Here is a 19341-nt window from a genome sequence, read left to right on the forward strand (position 1 = left end):
ATAAAATAAGATCATGGGAAAATTTCACAGGAGAAAACCCAGTTTGAAGAAAATATAGCACCTGCTGAAATGTTTTCAAATGTTAAGAAACTCAAACTCAAGTTGTTTTGAGGTACAGAGAGGAATGATTAGGTGAATTTTATTGAGAAATTAGGGAAGAAAGTATTTATTTTGCTTTAGAAAAACAACAAAAGTGAATGATACTATTGAGTGTGGAAAATTATTAAACACTGAAAGAAATGTTGGTTTAATTAGCAAATTTTGACATTGATGCATGTTCTAAAATATTTTTTTAAATGCAACACTTTAAAATGAAGATTATTTTAAACTAAAGTGTTCTGGGAAATTCCCTGGAGGTCTAATGGTTGACAATAGGCTTCCACTACAGGTGGCATGAACTCAATCCCTGGTTTGGGAACTAAGATCCTGCATGCCATGGCAGGTCAAATTTTTTTTTAATTTAAAAATTAAAAAAATTAAAGTATCTTGGACCAGAATAACTGTATGAAAAGGCAAACATATTTTGTTATAGAAAATCTAATCTGACTTAAAAAAGAAATGAATTAAGATACCTGTTTAGACGCAGAATCATAGGAACAATCAGATTCTTAATCTGGGCCTCATTTCTCACTCACAGAAACACTGATCGAGCTCTGTACACAGCACAACAGACACCATGTCCCTCCAGATGATACTGGATTTACATTTACTGAAAAGGACGGACTGATGATCTTGACAGAAGACTCTTTTTCTCTAGATACAGTGTTCATATGAAACGTTCATATGCACGTTTTATGAAAAATGCATGTTCATAGACTCTCACACGCAGCCTCCCACAGAGCAACATTTTGCGTTTTAAAAAAAAGTTTGTTTTTTCTCTCTCACATGATCTTCATTTTCTCCTAGAATCCAAAGCTCTTTCTTTTGGGAGGTTCCCCTGTCTGCATCACACAGCTCCAAGGAATACCCTTTCAGATTGCAATTTCTGTGGCAGGCGATTTAAATCCCTGCAGGTCTGTTTGTTAAGCTCTCATTCACTGTTTTAACTATTTCCTTTTTTTCTCGATACTTCCCCAGCCTTTGCTTGTGACAGAAGATTTAATAGGCAGTACAAGTGTAGTGAGAAGCCCTATGGATTCAAATATTGTGAAGGGTATTTGTTGTTTGCTGCCCAGCATCCACTATTGCTTTCCCCTGACAATATTACACTATTTCCTGTAAGGGACTTCAAACTGCCTTGACTTTCAGCCAGGTGACCGGTTACTCCAGGGAAGTGTTATAAGCAAAGGCCTGGAATATTCTCCTCTGTTGGCTTTTCCTGCTTGTGCTTCTGTGACCACCATGAGAAGAACATGCCCCAGGTAGTGTTTTCAGCCTAGGCTCTGAATAGGAGATGTGAAACAAAGGGACTGCAGATGCCTCTAGGGCTCACAGCCTGAAGCAGACCTTCCACAGCCAACCCACAAAGCCTTAGCTTACAGCAGACCTGAACCTGCTCTTGAGCCTAAAGTCCAGCCCAGCTCGCTTGGGTGTCTCTAGAGGTAAAGAATCTGCCTGCTAGTGCAGGAGATGTAAGAGACATGGGTTCCATCCCTGGGTCGGGAAGCTCCCCTGAGGAGGGCACGGCAACCCACTCCAGTATTCTTACTTGGAGAATCCCATAGACAGAGGAGCCTGGCAGGCTATAGTCCATGGGGTCACGAAGAGTTGGACATGACTGAGCATGAGAAAAAAATGTTTGAAATCATTGAATTTGGAGTGGGTTGTACAGCATTAGTGCGTCAATGACCCAGATAGAGGGAACTGGGATGCTTCATGGGAGAGATGATGGGAACTAGAACCAGGGTGGCAACAGAAGCGGTTAGATGCCGGGTAATTTTAGCCATAGAGTCTACAGATTTTGCTGACAGATTGTAAACGAGGACTCCTGTGCCACGACTAAGACCTGATGTAGCCATAAGTTAGTAAATAATATACTAAAAAAAAAAAATAAAGCCAAGACTGGACGGAATCCACAAGTGTGATCACTTGAAAAGAGGTCCAAGGACTAAGGTTGGGGGCATTTTGTATTTGGTGGTTGAGGTGTTGAAGAATCAGCAGCACAGAAGATTGAAAAGGAGCAGCCAGAGAGATAAGAAGAAAATCAAACACATGCTAATAAAGTGTTAATTCATATTCCTTGTCCTAACACCACCACCATTTCTTTCTTTTCCTCCACCAAAAATTACCATCCCTAGATGTGTCTGTGTATGCGTGTGTGTCTGCGTGTATACTGACTACATGGAAGACACAGTTTTAATCACTTCCCATGTATAATAGAATTATTGAAAAAGTTAACTGGCATCTTATTTTATAAGATATATATTCACTAGGGAACAAGTCTTTATCTCTTAAATCAGGCAGAACATTACCTTAGTCTGCTGGTAGATGGCAACAGCACTAATTAAAAGATAAGACTCCATTTTCTCTCTGTTTTATTCTGGGAAGGGAACTAAATCTTTTGGCCTAAGACATGAACCCTGCAGTCTTTTTGATATTCAAGGGTGGGGAAGCCTCAAAAAAAGGAAAACTAAACTTTCCAAAAATAAGGCATTGAGAGACTGAGTGGTTCACTGAAAAATAAAAGGCATAGGCTCTCGAGTTTGTGAAACATGTATTATTATTTACAATTTAAAGAAACTTGGGAAATTGTAGCTAAAGAATAGAGCATCTATGACATTATGATAGGTTTTGTTTTGTTTGCAAATATTATATATTAGTCTAGTTCTGTGCAATTCTGGAGAGCAAGACAAAAGAAAAAAAAACACAATAAACTGCCAGCTGCATGAGTGTAAGAGCAGATGTTTACTACTAAATCCCAGCCCATGAATCATGCTCAATGCGTTTTTGCAATAAAAGATTGTCTGCATGCACGACAAATGAAAACCAACGAGTGAAACTTCCAGGGAGACAGGTTTTTGACTCAGTTTATCTTTCTAATAAAATTTGAGTTACTAAAAAACTAAGTGGACTATTTTAGAAAGGCAGTGAAATTCTTTACTACTGGGAGTGAAACAAGAGACAAAGGACTAGTTTTCAGGGATGTGATAGAGAATATTAGGTCAGACACTCTAAATCCAGCTTTGTAATTCTAAATCCAAGGACCTCTAGACATACACTTGGGAGAAGTATAAATAAGACTCATGATATCAGAGAAATCTTCAAGAGGCATGTGTTCAATGGCATGTTTATTAAACAAATGCTCACGACAGATTTTTCACAACAGCAACAAATGTTATTTCACTACATCAAATCTCACTTACTAAGAAAAAAAGACAATCACAACGAGGTTGATGGATTTGGATTTTTTTCTTGTTTTCTGTGGGGTAACGCCAGTTTCATCACTTGTTTTCCTCTGTTTTCTCTTTTTCAAGATCATTCGATTTCATTTTCTTTACCTCCTCTCTGGCTAAGTGTCCCCGGAAGGCTGCCTGGATTTTGAGAGCAGCATTCTCTTCCATGTCCTTGTCTTCTTCAGGAGATTCCTTCCCGGAAAGGAGAACAAGTAAGAGACTTTTAAACATCCCCCATATTTTGATGCCATAAAAATAAATGCCTAAATTTAATCAATTTAGGGATGTAACAATTGAGATGGGCTGCTTCCTGAGGGAATTTTACATATCATCACATTGTACATGTACCAAATGTTGTCCTGGTTCAGTCACTAAGTTGTGTCCGACTCTTTGCGACCCCATGGACTATAGCCCTCCAGGCTCCTCTGTCCGTGGGATTTCCTAGGCAAGAATACTGGAGTGGGTTGCCATTTCCTTCTCCAGGGGAACTTTACAACTTAGGGACTGAACCCTTGTCTCCTGCATTGGCAGGCAGATTCGTTACTGCTGAGCCACCAGGGAAGCCCTATATACCAAATAGTGAATGCCAAAATAGTAGGCATTTTGTTTTGTCACTCTTTGATGTGTCTCTGCAATAATAGATCGCTGTCAATTTCTTCCTCCCTGAAATAGCTCCTATTTAACAGCTTCTTATTTAACATTTTTTGGGGGGAAATAACTCAGAATCCTTGAAGCAGGGTAAAAATGCCAAGAAGAATAGTAAGTGTGATGTTCAAAAGAATGGTGATTACACAAAATGGATTAAAGTGTTCTTAAATTCTCAATGATTAGCTAATCAGAACCATACATTAAAATGAAATGCCACAGAGGAATCCATTTAATTCGACAAAATCAGTTTTAACATGATTAGTTGAAAATTGCATATAGTTTCCATCTTTAAAAAAAACAGGTATAATTTACAGATATTGAAATGCACACATCTTCATTATACAGGTCAATAGACATACAGCTTTTAATATATTTTTAAAATTTTAAAAGTGATACATATATATTTAAAACCTTAAGCACAGTGGTAGTGAAGGTTTTCTCTGTCTTACAAAGTTCTACACCTAAGAGGTAACTGTTATTATCAGTTCAGTTCAGTTCAGTCGCTCAGTCGTGTCCGACTCTTTGAGACCCCATGAATCGCAGCACGCCAGGCCTCCCTGTCCACCACCAACTCCCGGAGTTCACTCAAACTCATGTCCATCGAGTTGGTGATGCCATCCAGCCATTTCATTCTCTGTTGTCCCCTTCTCCTCACGCCCCTAATCCTTCCCAGCATCAGAGTCTTTTCCAGTGAGTCAACTCTTCGCATGAGGTGGCCAAAGTATTGGAGTTTCAGCTTTAGCATCAGTCCTTCCAATGAACACCCAGGACTGATCTCCTTTAGAATGGACTGGTTGGATCTCCTTGCAGTCCAAGCGACTCTCAAGAGTCTTCTCCAACACCACAGTTCAAAAGCATCAATTCTTCGGCGATCAGCTTTCTTCACAGTCCAATTCTCACATCCATACATGACCACTGGAAAAACCATAGCCTTGACTAGACGGACCTTGGTTGGCAAAGTAATGTCTCTGCTTTTTAATATGCTATCTAGGTTGGTCATAACTTTCCTTCCAAGGAGTAAGCGTCTTTTAATTTCATGGCTGCAATCAGCATCTGCAGTGATTTTGAAGCCCAAAAAAATAAAGTCTGACACTCTTTCCACTGTTTTTCCATCTATTTCCCATGAAGTGATGGGACCAGATGCCATGATCCTAGTTTTCTGAATTTTGAGCTTCAAGCCAACTTTTTCACTCTCCTCTTTCACTTTCATCAAGAGGCTTTTGAGTTCCTCTTCACTTTCTGACATAAGGGTGGTGTCATCTGCATATCTGAGGTTATTGATATTTCTCCCGGCAATCTTGATTCCAGCTTGTGCTTCTTCCAGCTCAGCGTTTCTCATGATGTACTCTGTATATAAGTTAAATAAGCAGGGTGACAATATACAACCTTGACATACTCCTTTTCCTATTTGGAACCAGTCTGTTGTTCCATGTCCACTTCTAACTGTTGCTTCCTGACCTGCATACAGGTTTCTCAAGAGGCAGGTCAGGTGTTCTGCTATTCCCATCTCTTTCAGAATTTTCCACAGTTTATTGTGATCCACACAGTCAAAGGCTTTGGCATAGTCAATGAAGCAGAAATAGATGTTTTTCTGGAACTCTCTTGCTTTCTCCATGATCCAGCGGATGCTGTCAATTTGATCTCTGGTGCCTCTGCCTTTTCTAAAACCTGCTTGAACATCTGGAAGTTCATGGTTCATGTATTGCCGAAGCCTGGCTTGGAGAATTTTGAGCATGACTTTACTAGCATGTGAGATGAGTGCAACTGTGCAGTAGTTTGAGCATTCTTTGGCATTGCCTTTCTTTGGGATTGGAATGAAAACTGACCTTTTCCAGTCCTGTGGCCACTGCTGAGTTCTCCCAATTTGCTGGCATATTGAGTGTAGCACTTTCACAGCATCATCTTTCAGGATTTGAAATAGCTCAACTAGAATTCTATCACCTCCACTAGCTTTGTTCGTAGTGATGCTATCTAGGGCCCACTTGACTTCACATTCCAAGATGTCTGGCTCTAGGTCAGTGATCACACCATCGTGATTATCTTGGTCGTGAAGATCTTTTCTGTACAGTTCTTCTGTGTATTCTTGCCACCTCTTCTTAATATCTCTACTTCTGTTAGATCCATACCATTTCTGTCCTTTATTGAGCCCATCTTTGCATGAAAAATTCCCTTGGAATCTCTAATTTTCTTGAAGAGATCTCTTGTTTTCCTATTCGGTTGTTTTCCTCTATTTCTTTGCATTGATCGCTGAGGAAGGCTTTCTTATCTCTCCTTGCTATTCTTTGGAACTCTGCATTCAGATGCTTATATCTTTCCTTTTCTCCTTTGCTTTTTGCTTCTCTTCTTTTCACAGCTATTTGTAAGGCCTCCTCAGACAGCCATTTAGCTCTTTTGCATTTCTTTTCCATGGGGATGGTCTTGGTCCCTGTCTCCTGTACAATGTCACCAACCTCCGTCCATAGTTCATCAGGCACTCTTTATATCAGATCTAGTCCCTTAAATCTATTTCTCATTTCCACTGCATAATCATAAGGGATTTGATTTAGGTCATATCAGAATGGTCTAGTGGTTTTCCCTACTTTCTTCAGTTTAAGTCTGAATTTGGCAATAAAGAGTTCATGATCTGAGCCACAGTCAGCTCCTGGTCTTGTTTTTGCTAACTGTATAGAGCTTCTCCATCTTTGGCTGAAAAGAATATAATCAGTCTGATTTTGGTGTTGACCATCTGGTGATGTCCATGTGTAGAGTCTTCTCTTGTGTTGTTGGAAGAGGGTGTTTGCTATGACCAGTGCGTTCTCTTGGTGAAACTCTATTAGCCTTTGTCCTGCTTCATTCCGTGCTCCAAGGCCAAATTTGCCTGTTACTCCAGGTGTTTCTTGACTTCCTACTTTTGCATTCCAGTCCCCTATAATGAAAAGGACATCATTTTTGGGTCCTGACAGAATGTGGTCCACTGGAGAAGGGAATGGCAAACCACATCAGTATACTTGCCTTGAGAACCCCATGAACAGTATGAAAAGGCAAAATGATAGGATACTGAATGAGGAAATCCCCAGGTTGGTAGGTGCCCAGTATGCTACTGGAGATCAGTGGAGAAATAACTCCAAAAAGAATGAAGGGATGGAGCCAAAGCAAAACCAATACCCAGTTGTGGATGTGACCGGTGATAGAAGCAAGGTCCGATGCTGTAAAGAATAATATTGCATAGGAACCTGGATTGTTAGGTCCATGAATCAAGGCAAATTGGAAGTGGTCAAAAGGAGATGGCAAGAGTGAATGTAGACATTCTAGGAATCAGCGAACTAAAATGGACTGGAATGGGTGAATTTCACTCACATGACCATTATATCTACTACTGTGGGCAGGAATCCCTTAGAAGAAATGGAGTAGCCATCATGGTCAAAAAGAGTCCGAAATGCAGTACTCGGGTGCAATCTCAAAAACGACAGAATGATCTCTGTTCGTTTCCAAGGCAAACCATTCAATGTTACAGTAATCCAAGCCTATGCCCCAACCAGTAATGCTGAAGAAGCCGAAGTTGAACGGTTCTATGAAGACCTACAAGACCTTTTAGAACTAACTCCCACTATAGCTGATTTCAAATATCAAAGTGATATTTGGGGTAGTGTAGATATGTGCACAATTGTCTCTTAAGAGCTAGCTTTAGCACACCACTGAATAGAAGCATTTTGAGAGTGGACGGAGCCTACCCCACCATCACTTGGAAGTAGACCATCAGGCAGAATTTTGTAGAGTGAAATGCATGGAAGATGAGTAGGGACTCACTGAGTGAAGCCAGTTAATTTCACTGTAATAAGTAATTCCCCATGAGAATAATTTCCCCATAAAAAATTTCCTTTGTTATGTCTGAACCTTTGCCACTGTGTGCTGGGGACAGCCTCGATTAGTGAAAAGTTCCCCAAGTGGAAGAGGAATCTGAAGGATCAAGGCTGAGACTGTGATTTCGGTCTGTTCTCCTTAGGGAGATTTTTCCCATCTGTTGATAATCTTGGAAAATAAGATTTTCTTTATAAGGGGAAGAATAGTTTTCTTTAAAGAGGCAGGGCTAAAAATGATCCAGCAGTTAGTACATCACTGTTACTGCTGCTGCTGCTGCTGCTAAGTCACTTCAGTCGTGTCTGACTCTGTGTGACCCCCCAGACGGGTACTGTTACTAGTTATCTAGAAAGCAAAATCATTGTTTTCAGTTCAATTCAGTCACTCAGTTGTGTCCGACTCTTTGCGACCCCATGAACTGCAGCACTCCAGGCCTCCTTGTCCATCACCAACTTCTGGAGTCTACCCAAACCCATGTCCATTGTGTTAGTGATGCCATCCAACCATCTCATCCTCTGTTGTCCCCTTCTCCTCCTGCCCTGAATCTTTCCCAGCATCAGGGTCTTTTCAAATGAGTCAGCTCTCTGCATCAGGTGGCCAAAGTATTGGAGTTTCAGCTTCAACATCAGTCCCTCCAATGAACACACAGGACTGATCTCCTTTAGGATGGACTGGTTGGATCTCCTTGCAGTCCAAGGGACTCTCAAGAGTCTTCTCCAAAACCACAGTTCAAAAGCATCAATTCTTTGGTGCTCAGCTTTCTTTATAGTCCAACTCTCACACCCATACATGACCACTGGAAAAACCATAGCTTTGACTAGACGGACCTTTGTTGGCAAAATAATCTCTCTGCTTTTTAATATGCTGTCTAGGTTGGTCATAACTTTCCTTCCAAGGAGTAAGCGTCTTTTAATTTAATTGCTGCAATCACCATCTGCAGTGATTTTGGAGCCCCAAAAAATAAAGTCTGACACTGTTTCCACTGTCTCCCCATCTATTTGCCATGAAGTGATAGGACCAGATGTCATGATCTTAGTTTTATGAATATTGAGCTTTAAGCCAACTTCTTCACTCTCCTCTTTCACTTTCATCAAGAGGCTCTTTCGTTCTTCTTCACTTTCTGCCATAAGGGTGGTGTCATCTGCATATCTGAGGTTATTGATATTTCTCCCGGCAATCTTGATTCCAGCTTGTGCTTCATCCAGTCCAGCGTTCCTCATGATATACTCTGCATATAAGTTAAATAAGCAGGGTGACAATATACAACCTTGACGTACTCCTTTTCCTATTTGGAGCCAGTGTGTTGTTCCTTGTCCAGTTCTAACTGTTGCTTCCTGACCTGCATACAGGTTTCTCATTATTTTAGCAATATGGATAAGAGACTGGATTCATATTTGGAGTATAATTTTAAATTGAGTGAAGTAGTTTTTTTTGTAGGAACCCAACAGTGTGCATGGAAAATATAACTTACTAAGACTGTCTTCTCTTTCATTGATGTCTGAGAGTTTTCTTTTCCAGGCTCATGTTTTTCAGGTGATTCTTGCTCCTGGAGAAAGGGGAGAGGTCCAAATAGGTAATGTTTCCAAAACAATAAAGTCTTAGATCAAACTGTTTAAAGATGATTAAAGATTAAATTATTGATAAGTATTGGAAATTAAATATATATTATTTTTAAATAAGGAAAGCTGGTTGGATAAAAAAAGAAAACTCTCATGGGATTAGCATAAACAAATATTAAAGACCAAGGAACTGGTTGAAAAAAGTTTGACCTTCTGCTTTTGGAATGTGTGTAATATTGTTTTATATTAAAAATAAACCATTGTTTTATACTAAAACTTGATATGATGCTGTAATGAACCTTGAACAAAGAATAAAAAAGAGATGCCAATAGTTCCTCAAATAGGAATGAAATAAATCCTATTTTGTTCCATAATGTGAAGTCAAGTTGACTTTTTAATGAAGTTTGTAAATTAAAAACTAAGTCAAAGAAGTAAGTTTTGCTGTGGGGAAGGATTTAAATAGAAAAAAGGAAGCCAGTTCTATCCTGACATGGTTACCAAAATCTTCCTGCAGAAGAACACCATTGTTAATTCACAACCTATGGGAAGAGCTTCTTTAATTCATAAAACATAAATATAAGGACTTATAAGCTAATCAAATAAAGCCTTTAGAATTCAAAAGAGAAAAAAATACTCTAAAATTGCTATGTGACTTAAGATTTAAAATTTTTCAACATTATTCCTTTGCTTTCAATATAAAGGAACATAGAGAATCTAGTTAGATGAAAATAAAAAGAACACCCCTATGTCTGGCAGGCACAAATGGATGGAACTTCACTTTTGAACTCAGAGAATAAGTCTCAGTGGGATTTGCCCAGAAAATCCCCCAAATCTACTCTGTAGCATCATCAAAATTTGACCTTTGCTTACTAATTCTAGTACCTGTTGATGCTTCATGGCTAATGTATTATCATAGTTGTCTAAAGTAGTGCTTCTCAGACTACATCCAGATTCTGGCGTAACTACAAGTTACTTTGTGGCTCTTGTTAAAATTTAACTTCTGATTTGGTAGAACTGGGGTAGAGCCTGAGATTGAATTTCCACCAAGTTCCAAGTTGGTGCCAAAGACGCTGGATCACACATGGCCTTTCTCAACCAGTGTTCCTCATTGGAGTCACAGAACATAGAATGCTTTAAGTGGTTATTTTCTCAATTTTCCCAAGGATGGTACATAAACATAATCATTCTAGATACAAGGGGGAGACACTGATTCCTGACATGCAGTGGATGCCTTGGGCTTAGGGCTTAATTATTTCAAGGAGCCTTGGTTGAGAAAGGCTGGTTCTGAGAATGCTACTGAGAAGAAGATGGGTTCAGACTCTGAATAGGTTGGGTTAAGAGAGAAGGCTCTATACCATCTTTAATTCTAATCAGTCTTTTGTAAGATATCAACAATAATGAATAATTGTTTTATGTGTTTTGTTTTATTTTATTTTATGAAATAGCATTCATTAATTCAACCACTGTTTATTGCACATCTGCTATTGATAAGCACCGTGATACTCAATAACATTTGCACAATAAGTGAGAGTAACTATTCTATCTCTTTCAAGTACATTTTTCCTGTTGATCATCTGTAAATTTAAACTAAGTATGGTATACGATTCAGATACCTTAGAAAAGAATTTCTTTCCAGAAAGAATAGCACAATTAGAAAGATTTCATAAGATATTTGTAACGCCTTTCACAATATTCATGATTATGGGCAATCCCAAGGATCTCTGTATTGGAGACAGGGAGAAGTATTAACCAAATCCAAAAGCTTATTGGGACCATACCTTGAATGCATGGTTGTTATAGAAGCGGTCATCAACCTTAGCCCCCCATTCTGCTGGATCAAAGCTGGTTTCTAAATAACAAAAATATAATTCCAGACTTACTTTGAAGTTCATTAAAGTAAATGCAGACTAGTAACATAAAATGCTTTCTTTTTCAAATTATAGGTCCTTTACTGAAGGACCCCTGAAAATTTTATTGACATTGTACAGAGCCTAGTGCTGTGGATATAACCAGTGATGATGATGAATTAAACATTAGATGAACCCTTGAGGATATTTAGAAAGGCAGTTAAAAAGCCTACTTGATGCCTTCATAGAAGTTATAATAAAATGGGAGTGGTAGAGAACAAAAGCCAATACTTAAATGTCAGTATATAAATGTATTATTATATACTTATAGAAACTTATTATACATTAGTAAACATAAGAAAAATGTATGGTGAATAGTGAGGAAATTTGGAAAAATGAAAGATGGGAGAAGTTTTTTCTTAAAAAAAAAGTAGGCATATTATGTAGTCAGGTAGACAGAAGTATTTATATTTAAATAGAATTTTTCTTTAACTTTTCATGATGAAGTATTTCAGACTTAGAAAGTAGAGAGAATAATATAACAAATTTCCAAGTGCACATTACTCAGATTCAATAATTACAAGCTCATGATTGATCTTATTTTATCTGTAACTTCATTCATTTTCCTGCCCTTTCTTCTGATTATTTTCAAGCCAACCCCAAGCATCTTACTATTTCATCTATAAACACTTGCATCAGCATGCATCTCTGAGATATAAAGCCATAATGCCATTATCACGCCTAAAAATAATACCAATAATTCCTTAATATCATCAACTCTCCAAATTCCTCCCATTATCTGGTATTGCTTGTGCTCAGTTGCTCAGTCATGTCCCACTCTTTGCAATCCCATTGACTGTAGCCCGTCAGGCTCCTCTGTCCAGGGAATTTTCCAGCCAAGACTACTGGAGTGGGTTGCCACTTTCTACTCTAGGGGATCTTCCCGACCCAGGGATAAACCTGTATCTCTTGCATCTCCTGCATGGGCAGTCGTATTCTTTACTACTGAGCCACCTAGGAAGCCCCATTATCTAGTGTATTTTTAACTATTTATTTTTACTGTTGATTTGTTCAAATCAGGACCCAAACACATAACCTTTTGTAATGTCTTTTAAATCCCTTTTAATTGAAACTTCCCTATCTCCCACCCCACATTTTTTCCTTGCCATTTATTTATTGAGGAAATTAAGTCATTTTTCCTTTGGAGTTTTCCACAGTTTGGATATTTCTAATTCCTTTCCTATTATGATTTTTTAACAAGTTCCTCTGCCTTTGAATTTCCTGTATATTTCCAGTTAGATCTATAGGTTTGATCTGATTCAGGTTTGATTATTTTTTTCCACAGAAATACTTTATAGGTAGTATGGTATAATTTTGTTAGGAAATATATATCTGGTTGTTTCTCTTTTTCACAGTTTTTATGGGTCCGTTGATGATGACTCGCTTAGATAATTTCTTTAGGGATTGCAAAATGGCATCGTTCTAATTTGATTATTACTTCTCTATTTCTGGAGTATACAACAAAAATTACTTTACCTATTTGGTTACCCTGAAATACAGTTCTTACAGTAAAGACAGGTTAGAGGTTTGACTATACCAATTTTTAGATTAATAAGTAAATTTCTTAGGATCTTCTCAAGGAGTGTTTTGTTGTTGTTTGTTTTGCTTTTCAGTAAATAATTATGAACCAATGAACATTTAAGAAATGGAATGAATTTCAATCCCCTGCATTTATTCATTTTGCTGATGTTCTAATTGTCCAAAACTGGCCAGTATGAGCTTATTCAGGTGTTCAGATGTTCCTGAGGCCTATGGAAACAACTCTAATAATCTTTGATAGTTTTTTTACTTTCTGGTACAAAAAGGTGATGAGGCTAATCTTGCATACTTTCTGTTCAGTTCATGGGATTGGTTAGTTCTCCAGGAAGCCCTGGTTTTTGGAAAATGGTAGTTAGAAGCCACAGTCTAGGGACCAAGGGCTCACTGGTACTGGGCTGGTCATTGTTTTGAGGCCTTTAAAAGAGTGTATAGAGCTAGAAAATAATACTGTCATTTTTTTAAAGAGAAATACATCATGAAGCCACACTGACACTTTTCAATTCAAATTTAGAATTATGGGAGTTTATTAACTTCTTTCTTTTTTTTTTTTTGGCTTAAAACAATCATCATTTTATTTAACCCATGATCCTGTGAGTCAGTTGGGGAAATTTTCTGTTCTGGGTCAACCTAACTGAACTCTGCATTTTCAGTCAGCTGGAGGGTCAACCGATGGCTGGGCAATCGAGGATAGACTCCCTCACCCGTCTGTCTGCAGTTAGCAAGCTATTGAGGGAGCTTCCGCGGTTCTCTTCCTCTGCACTTTTTCCCACTCCTCCTCCCTCTCACAATTTGATTTTGTGCAGGCATCTTTCCCCCATCATCCCAACTCCCTATATGTAGCATGAGCCTCAGGGAAACTGCTGGAGAATTGACACGATAATTAACATAACTGCATTTCCCTTGCTGGTGATTGGTCAGGAGAAGGCACATGGCCCAGGTCTGGCCAATGAGGAATGTGGGCAAATCTGTTCAGAATGCCCCTAGGAAAGCTTTCCTCATTCCATGGAAAAGCCATAGAGAGAAATACCTAACTCTGATTGTGGGCTTGTTATGCCTGCTGCTGCAGGTGCTGCTAAGTCGCTTCAGTCATGTCTAACTCTGTGTGATCCCAGAGATGGCAGCCCACCAGGCTCCCCTGTTCCTGGGATTCTCCAGGCAAGAACATTGGAGTGGGTTGCCATTTCGTTCTCCTAACTTCTTTCATTTTTATATTTGTATGTACTTTTTCTTACACTAAAAATCCTATTCCTAATACCAATAGGATAGTTAATTATTTGCTATGTCCTACAATGTATAAAAAACTTCAAAATAACTATACTGTAATATTAACAGTGATAAATGAAAACAATTGAAGATTTTTTTTTTAAACTTCATTTTGTTTTTAGGCTATATCCATCAGGAATGCACAAAGCACTGTGTTATAAAGTACCATGAAATAATTCTTTTTTCTGTGGTCATGTTACCCATTTAATACTAGTTAGGTTCATTTATTTCATTTTACTTCTAAATTTAGAAATTGTTGAACAATTTTAATTCTATTTTTATAACTTTGTTAAACATACATGATTTGACTTAAGATATAGTCAGAGAAGTCTAGCTTCTATGCTATTCCCTCCACTCTGTTCCTTCTCCTGGTAGGGGTAAAAATAATTTTTAGAAAGATTTATTCTCCTTTTAAAAATATGTGAAGTTATGTATTCATATCAATACCTCTGTTAGATAATTGGTAGCATACTAAACAGATTTTCCTCTACCTTATTCACTTAATATGCCCTGAAGATCACTCTATAGCATCATAGAGATCTTCCTCATTTCATTTTTGTTTTTTACAGCGGCATGTTTATCAGTAGTCTAGTGTAGACTTACTCAAGTTTATTTAAAAAATCCCCCCTATAATGAATATTTGGGTTGCTTCAAGTAACAATACAATGAAAAGTGAATAAAATACGGGTCAAAGGTAAAAATAGATGTAATTTGGTAGATATTGCTAAGTCCCCTCCTTGGGGTTGTTATCATTTTGCATCTCCTCCAGCAATGTATATGAGTGCTTGTTGCCTACAATAAATTGGCACACTTTTGGCTTTTTGTCAACTTGATGAGTGGAGTCCTATTGGAGAGTGGTGGAACTTCATTGTAGTTTCGGTTTGGACTTCTGTTATTCTGTTATCATGGGTTATTTTGAATACATTTTCATATGTTGAGGGTGAGTCATTTGCACTTATTTTTGTGCAAATTGTCTGCTCATATCACTTGCCCATTTTTAATACAAGGTGGTTGTTTTCTTCTCATGATTTTGACAAGTTTTTTATTCAGTACATTTATTAACGCACTGTAATAGAATTTGCAAACATTTTTTTCTGTCATTTGTAGTTTTATTTTCCATGTGGTGATTTTTGTAAAAGTAAAAATCTATTTCTATGTTGCCAATTTTATCAATATTTTCTTTAATTGCTTTTGGATTTTTAAAGTATAGTAACTTAGCTAGCAAAATTTTTTCCTCTTTTATTGTAACATAAAAAAAACTATCCATGCTTTCTTCCAGTATTTGTATGGTTTCATTTTTTAAAATATTTAAATTGCTGATCAATTTGGAACTTTATCCTGGTATATGATATAAGAAATAGATCCAATTTAATCTTTTAACATCTTTATCTCAAGATCATTTAATAAAAGCCCACATTTTCCCTAGAGGTTTGATACCACTTTATGTCATATACAAAAATATTTCCTGTCACAAAAAAATCTTCACGATTAAGATGAATAATTACCTATGAGGAATGCTGGCAAGGGAATTCTTGCACTCTGTGAGAGACTAGGCGAGGGGACTCTTCTCTGTCTTTTTGGAAAGGATAAATTCTGATCCTTGGATCACCTCGTTTACATGAGTGGAAATGGGTGTGGTACTTACATTTTTCAAAATAGTTTTACCCATTTTGTATTAGTTAGAAAGTTTGTATTCTGAGACCATTAATCTGAATTACCAGTTACTTTAATTATCATGACCTGGCCACAAATGACTCATATGGTTTTGTAATGGGATGTTTCTGAGGCCTAAAATCAAATAAACAAAGACTTTTTAGTCATGGGTTTGTAAAATTAATGTTATAATAAGAAAATTAACATTCATTGCAATTCACCTCTTACTCTAAAGGATTTCTGTTAATAGTTTTTTTAGTGGCATTTAAATTTCAGATTGGGTAACAAATATTCACACTGACAGGAAATGGAAAAGACCAGCAATTCAGAAAATTGGCAGAGATTCTGAGCTTGGTAAAGGTAGAGCAAAGAGGAGGAGGTGGAGCTACGTAGTGTGTATGGGTAGTGTTTCAGTTCAAGCCTCATGGTAGGTTTCCTCCCTCAGTAAAACGATTAAAATGGAAAGATTATTTGCTTGTGACTATTTCTTGCTTCTTGTTGTTGTTTAGTCACTAAGTTGTGTCTCTTTGCGACCCCATGAACTGTAGCCTGCCAGACTCCTCTGTCCAAAGGATTTCCCAGGCAATAATACTGGAAAGAAAGTGAAAGTGAAGTCGCTCAGTTGTCTCCAGCTCTTTGCTACCCCATGGACTGTAGCCTACCAGGTTCCTCCATCCATGGGATTTTCCAGGCAAGAATACTGGAGTGGGTTGCCATTTCCTTCTCCAGGAGATCTTCCCCACCCAGGGATTGAACCCGGGTCTCCCGCATTATAGGCACATGCTTTACTGTCTGAGCCACCAGGGAAGCTCAATAATACTGGAGTGGGTGCCATTTCCTTTTCCAGGTGATCTTCCTGATGCGGGAATCGAAACCAGCGTCTCCGTCATAAGCAGGAGGATTCTTTTGCCTTTGAGCCACACCAGGGGCACCTTTAGTACTCTGTTGGAATACTGTTATCAAAAGTAATGATAACAGCTTAAACAAAATGGTTGTTCTAGTCAGGGTTTTTAATAAAAACTTATAGCTGAGAATTTGGAAATTTTATTTATGGAAGTGAAGAAACTCTGCTTTGGCTCTCAGCCGAAGAGTTAGCATGAATCTTAGTATTTGGACAGGGTGGGACCTTGGAAACACAGAAAAAGAACATAAATTACTTTCCCAAGCTGGAAATTCACTTTTCAAAGCAGTTTTTCTCTGTACTTTTATTGAGGAACAGTTTCATACACCCCTGCGAATACCAACTTATTTAATCTAAGGAGTATAATTTTTTTTTACAACACTCAATAATACTTTCAAGTAAGGAGAGTCAAAATATAAAGAGAACCAAAGAGAGTCAACTGCCTGGGAGGCATAGGAACAGTATGCAGGAAAAGAGCTAGGCTGGGTGTTCTCAAGAGCTCCCCTTCCACCCCACCTGTCCATGAGAAATACAAAGAAGGTCTGGGTGATAAACTGGTAATCTTCATAATGTGAAATAATGTGATTCAAGGCACCCGCGTGTGTTCTAAGCCACTTCAGATTCTTTGCGACCCCATGGACTGTGCCAGGTTCTTCTGTCCATGGGATACTACTAGAGTGGGTTGCCATGCCCTCTTAAAGGGGATCTTCCCAACTCAGGAATCTAACCCGTGTCTTTTAGCTTTCCTGTAGTACTACTGTATAAAGTTGGGTACTTCACCCTAGTGCCACCTGGGAAGCCCCCCAAAGGCTGTTTCAAATAACAAGAACTATTAGTTGAAAGCTCCCTGCCTCATAAAGGATTTCTGTGGAATGAGGCTGGTCTTAAACAAGTCTCACCATAATCAAACGTTTAGTCTCCCTCTCTTTTATTTTTAAAAGCCTATTTTTTAAAAAGCTTACTTTCTCTTTTCTCTAGAAGATTCTCAAAATATGCTGCGGCAAAAGCTGGTATATTGTCCGGTTGCTCCCTCAGAATCTCGCGTGTGAGCCCTTCAAGAAGATTTCCAAATCCTTGTGGAATTCGGTAGTGGGTGTTGGAAAATGGAATCGACATCTCCTTGGGAGGAAGTGTCTACTGTACCTAGAGATGCATGAAAGAGTACTGTCTTTAAATTTGTCTCATTTCACTCAGATAATCACAACTAAGACCACAAATTACTTCTGAGACCCCACATTTCTGGACTTCAATCCTTTCCCCCCTAGTACAACCCAAGTCTGTCCATTTCTTCCAAAGAGTTTTGAAATTTTCCATTATTAGAACATTAAAAATATTTAATAGGTGAAATCATTTTTAAAAAATTACAAAAATCACAGATTTTCACTATGATACTAAGTACTTTCTCATCTCTCCCTTTAAAAGGGTAATTTTTCCAATCCCACAGAAATTTAGGGAATGATTGCTAAAAATTCATCTTAAATTGCCGAAAAAAAACCCTGTTTAAGGTCTTTAAAAAAGTCAGTCATTGAAACTAACTTGTCGAATGAATGTGTTTTGGACTTAAGTCGTTCCCCTGGCTTCCACTTCTTAAGTATGACCTAGGATGCCTCGTCGAAGCATCTCTATACTTGTGGAAGAGGCGGTGCGGCGAGAGCTGGGGGCAAGATCACGACATAGCAATTCCAGCCTCAAAAGGTTTGGGATTCTTACTTTTTTGTTTGTTTGTTTTGTTTTCTCTCTTAGCATACAAGGGCCAGATAAGGATAGCTGCTAAGCAGCGGGTTGGGCTACTGAGTCTGCAAACAACACTCAGGGACCTGGCCTGTTTGTGACAGCGTCACTGCGAATAAGCCCGGAAGTCGTGGTGGGGGTCTCGGTGGGGGTCTAGAAGGCTTAATGAGGCCGAATCTGTGGACTTTCTTCTCCTTCTTCTCCTTTTCTTTTTTTTTGACGGAACAGGAGGTGAAGCACTGAATCATTGGTTGTGAAGAGGAAGAAAGCCTGGACCGATGTGGGCAGTGGAGGACGGTCGGAAAGGGACCACAGGTCTCCTGGGGGGCGGGGATGGACGTCGAGGATCTGGGATTTCAGACTCGCAGAATGGGCTACTGGGCTCCCAGCCTGACCTCGGCTTCCCACTTTACGGGAGCGGATCCTGAGAAATTACCAGAGACGAAGGGAAGGTGAGGTCTCTATTTCAGAGAGGAAATGGGGTAAACCGCCTCACCTCTGCGTTCTCTCAGAGCTGGAGCCGATGGTTCCGGTTGTTTTTTCTCGTTGCCGGGGAACTGTTTCCTCCCCCGCCCCCGCTCCCTCGTTCCGCTACGGTGGCCGAAGAGAGACACGGGCGCGCCCGGCGGCCGCGGACGGCTTCGCGGACTGACTGGCGTGGGAAGGGCGGAGTCAGGCCTTTTCCGCCCCGCCCCGCGGCCCCGCCCTCGCTGGCGTCCATCCCCGGAGGCCTGCGCGGCGGGGACGGCTTCTGGCCAACATGATTGCGTCGGAATTTGTCTTGGGTCTGCTGCTGCGGTTATTCCTGCAGGCCCACGTAAGTGCAGGTGAGGCGGCCGCGCTCGGCCCGACCCCTGCCCATCCGTCGGCCTGAGAGGACTCCGAGATTCCGCGTCCTCTGCAGGACCGCCCCCGGCACCTGCTTCTCTAGGTCGGGAAAGGATGCCGGGGCTGGAGCCGGGTTCTACGGC

The 19341-nt window shown here is 39.3% G+C and overlaps 2 protein-coding genes across 6 annotated transcripts in view; one reads left to right on the forward strand and one right to left on the reverse strand.

Annotated features, from left to right (window-relative positions):
- Positions 1-3212: 3212 nt before the first annotated feature.
- SPA17 (sperm autoantigenic protein 17) lies at positions 3213-18994 on the reverse strand. Its single transcript, XM_055415975.2, has 5 exons — positions 18867-18994; positions 17602-17782; positions 11155-11225; positions 9289-9363; positions 3213-3524 (listed from the first exon to the last, which is right to left on the reverse strand). Exons 2-5 carry the CDS (start codon positions 17753-17755, stop codon positions 3381-3383), a joined length of 444 nt encoding a protein of 147 aa, XP_055271950.2. The 5' UTR covers positions 17756-17782; positions 18867-18994; the 3' UTR covers positions 3213-3380.
- Positions 18995-19005: 11 nt separating this feature from the next.
- SIAE (sialic acid acetylesterase) overlaps positions 19006-19341 on the forward strand; it is a 39366-nt gene continuing 39030 nt past the window's right edge. Inside the window, exon 1 of one of the 5 annotated variants that reach the window (XM_088832380.1) lies at positions 19006-19197. In XM_088832380.1, the coding sequence (XP_088688506.1) occupies positions 19131-19197 (67 nt within the window). In that variant the 5' untranslated portion in view covers positions 19006-19130. The remainder of the gene's footprint in view (positions 19198-19341) is intronic. The other 4 variants (XM_055415967.2, XM_055415969.2, XM_055415968.2 and 1 more) reach the window with 4 other exon arrangements.

The sequence above is a fragment of the Moschus berezovskii genome, chromosome 25 (assembly GCF_049115385.1).
Source record: "Moschus berezovskii isolate FMDL1 chromosome 25, NW_MosBer_1.0, whole genome shotgun sequence".
NCBI lineage: Eukaryota > Metazoa > Chordata > Mammalia > Artiodactyla > Moschidae > Moschus > Moschus berezovskii.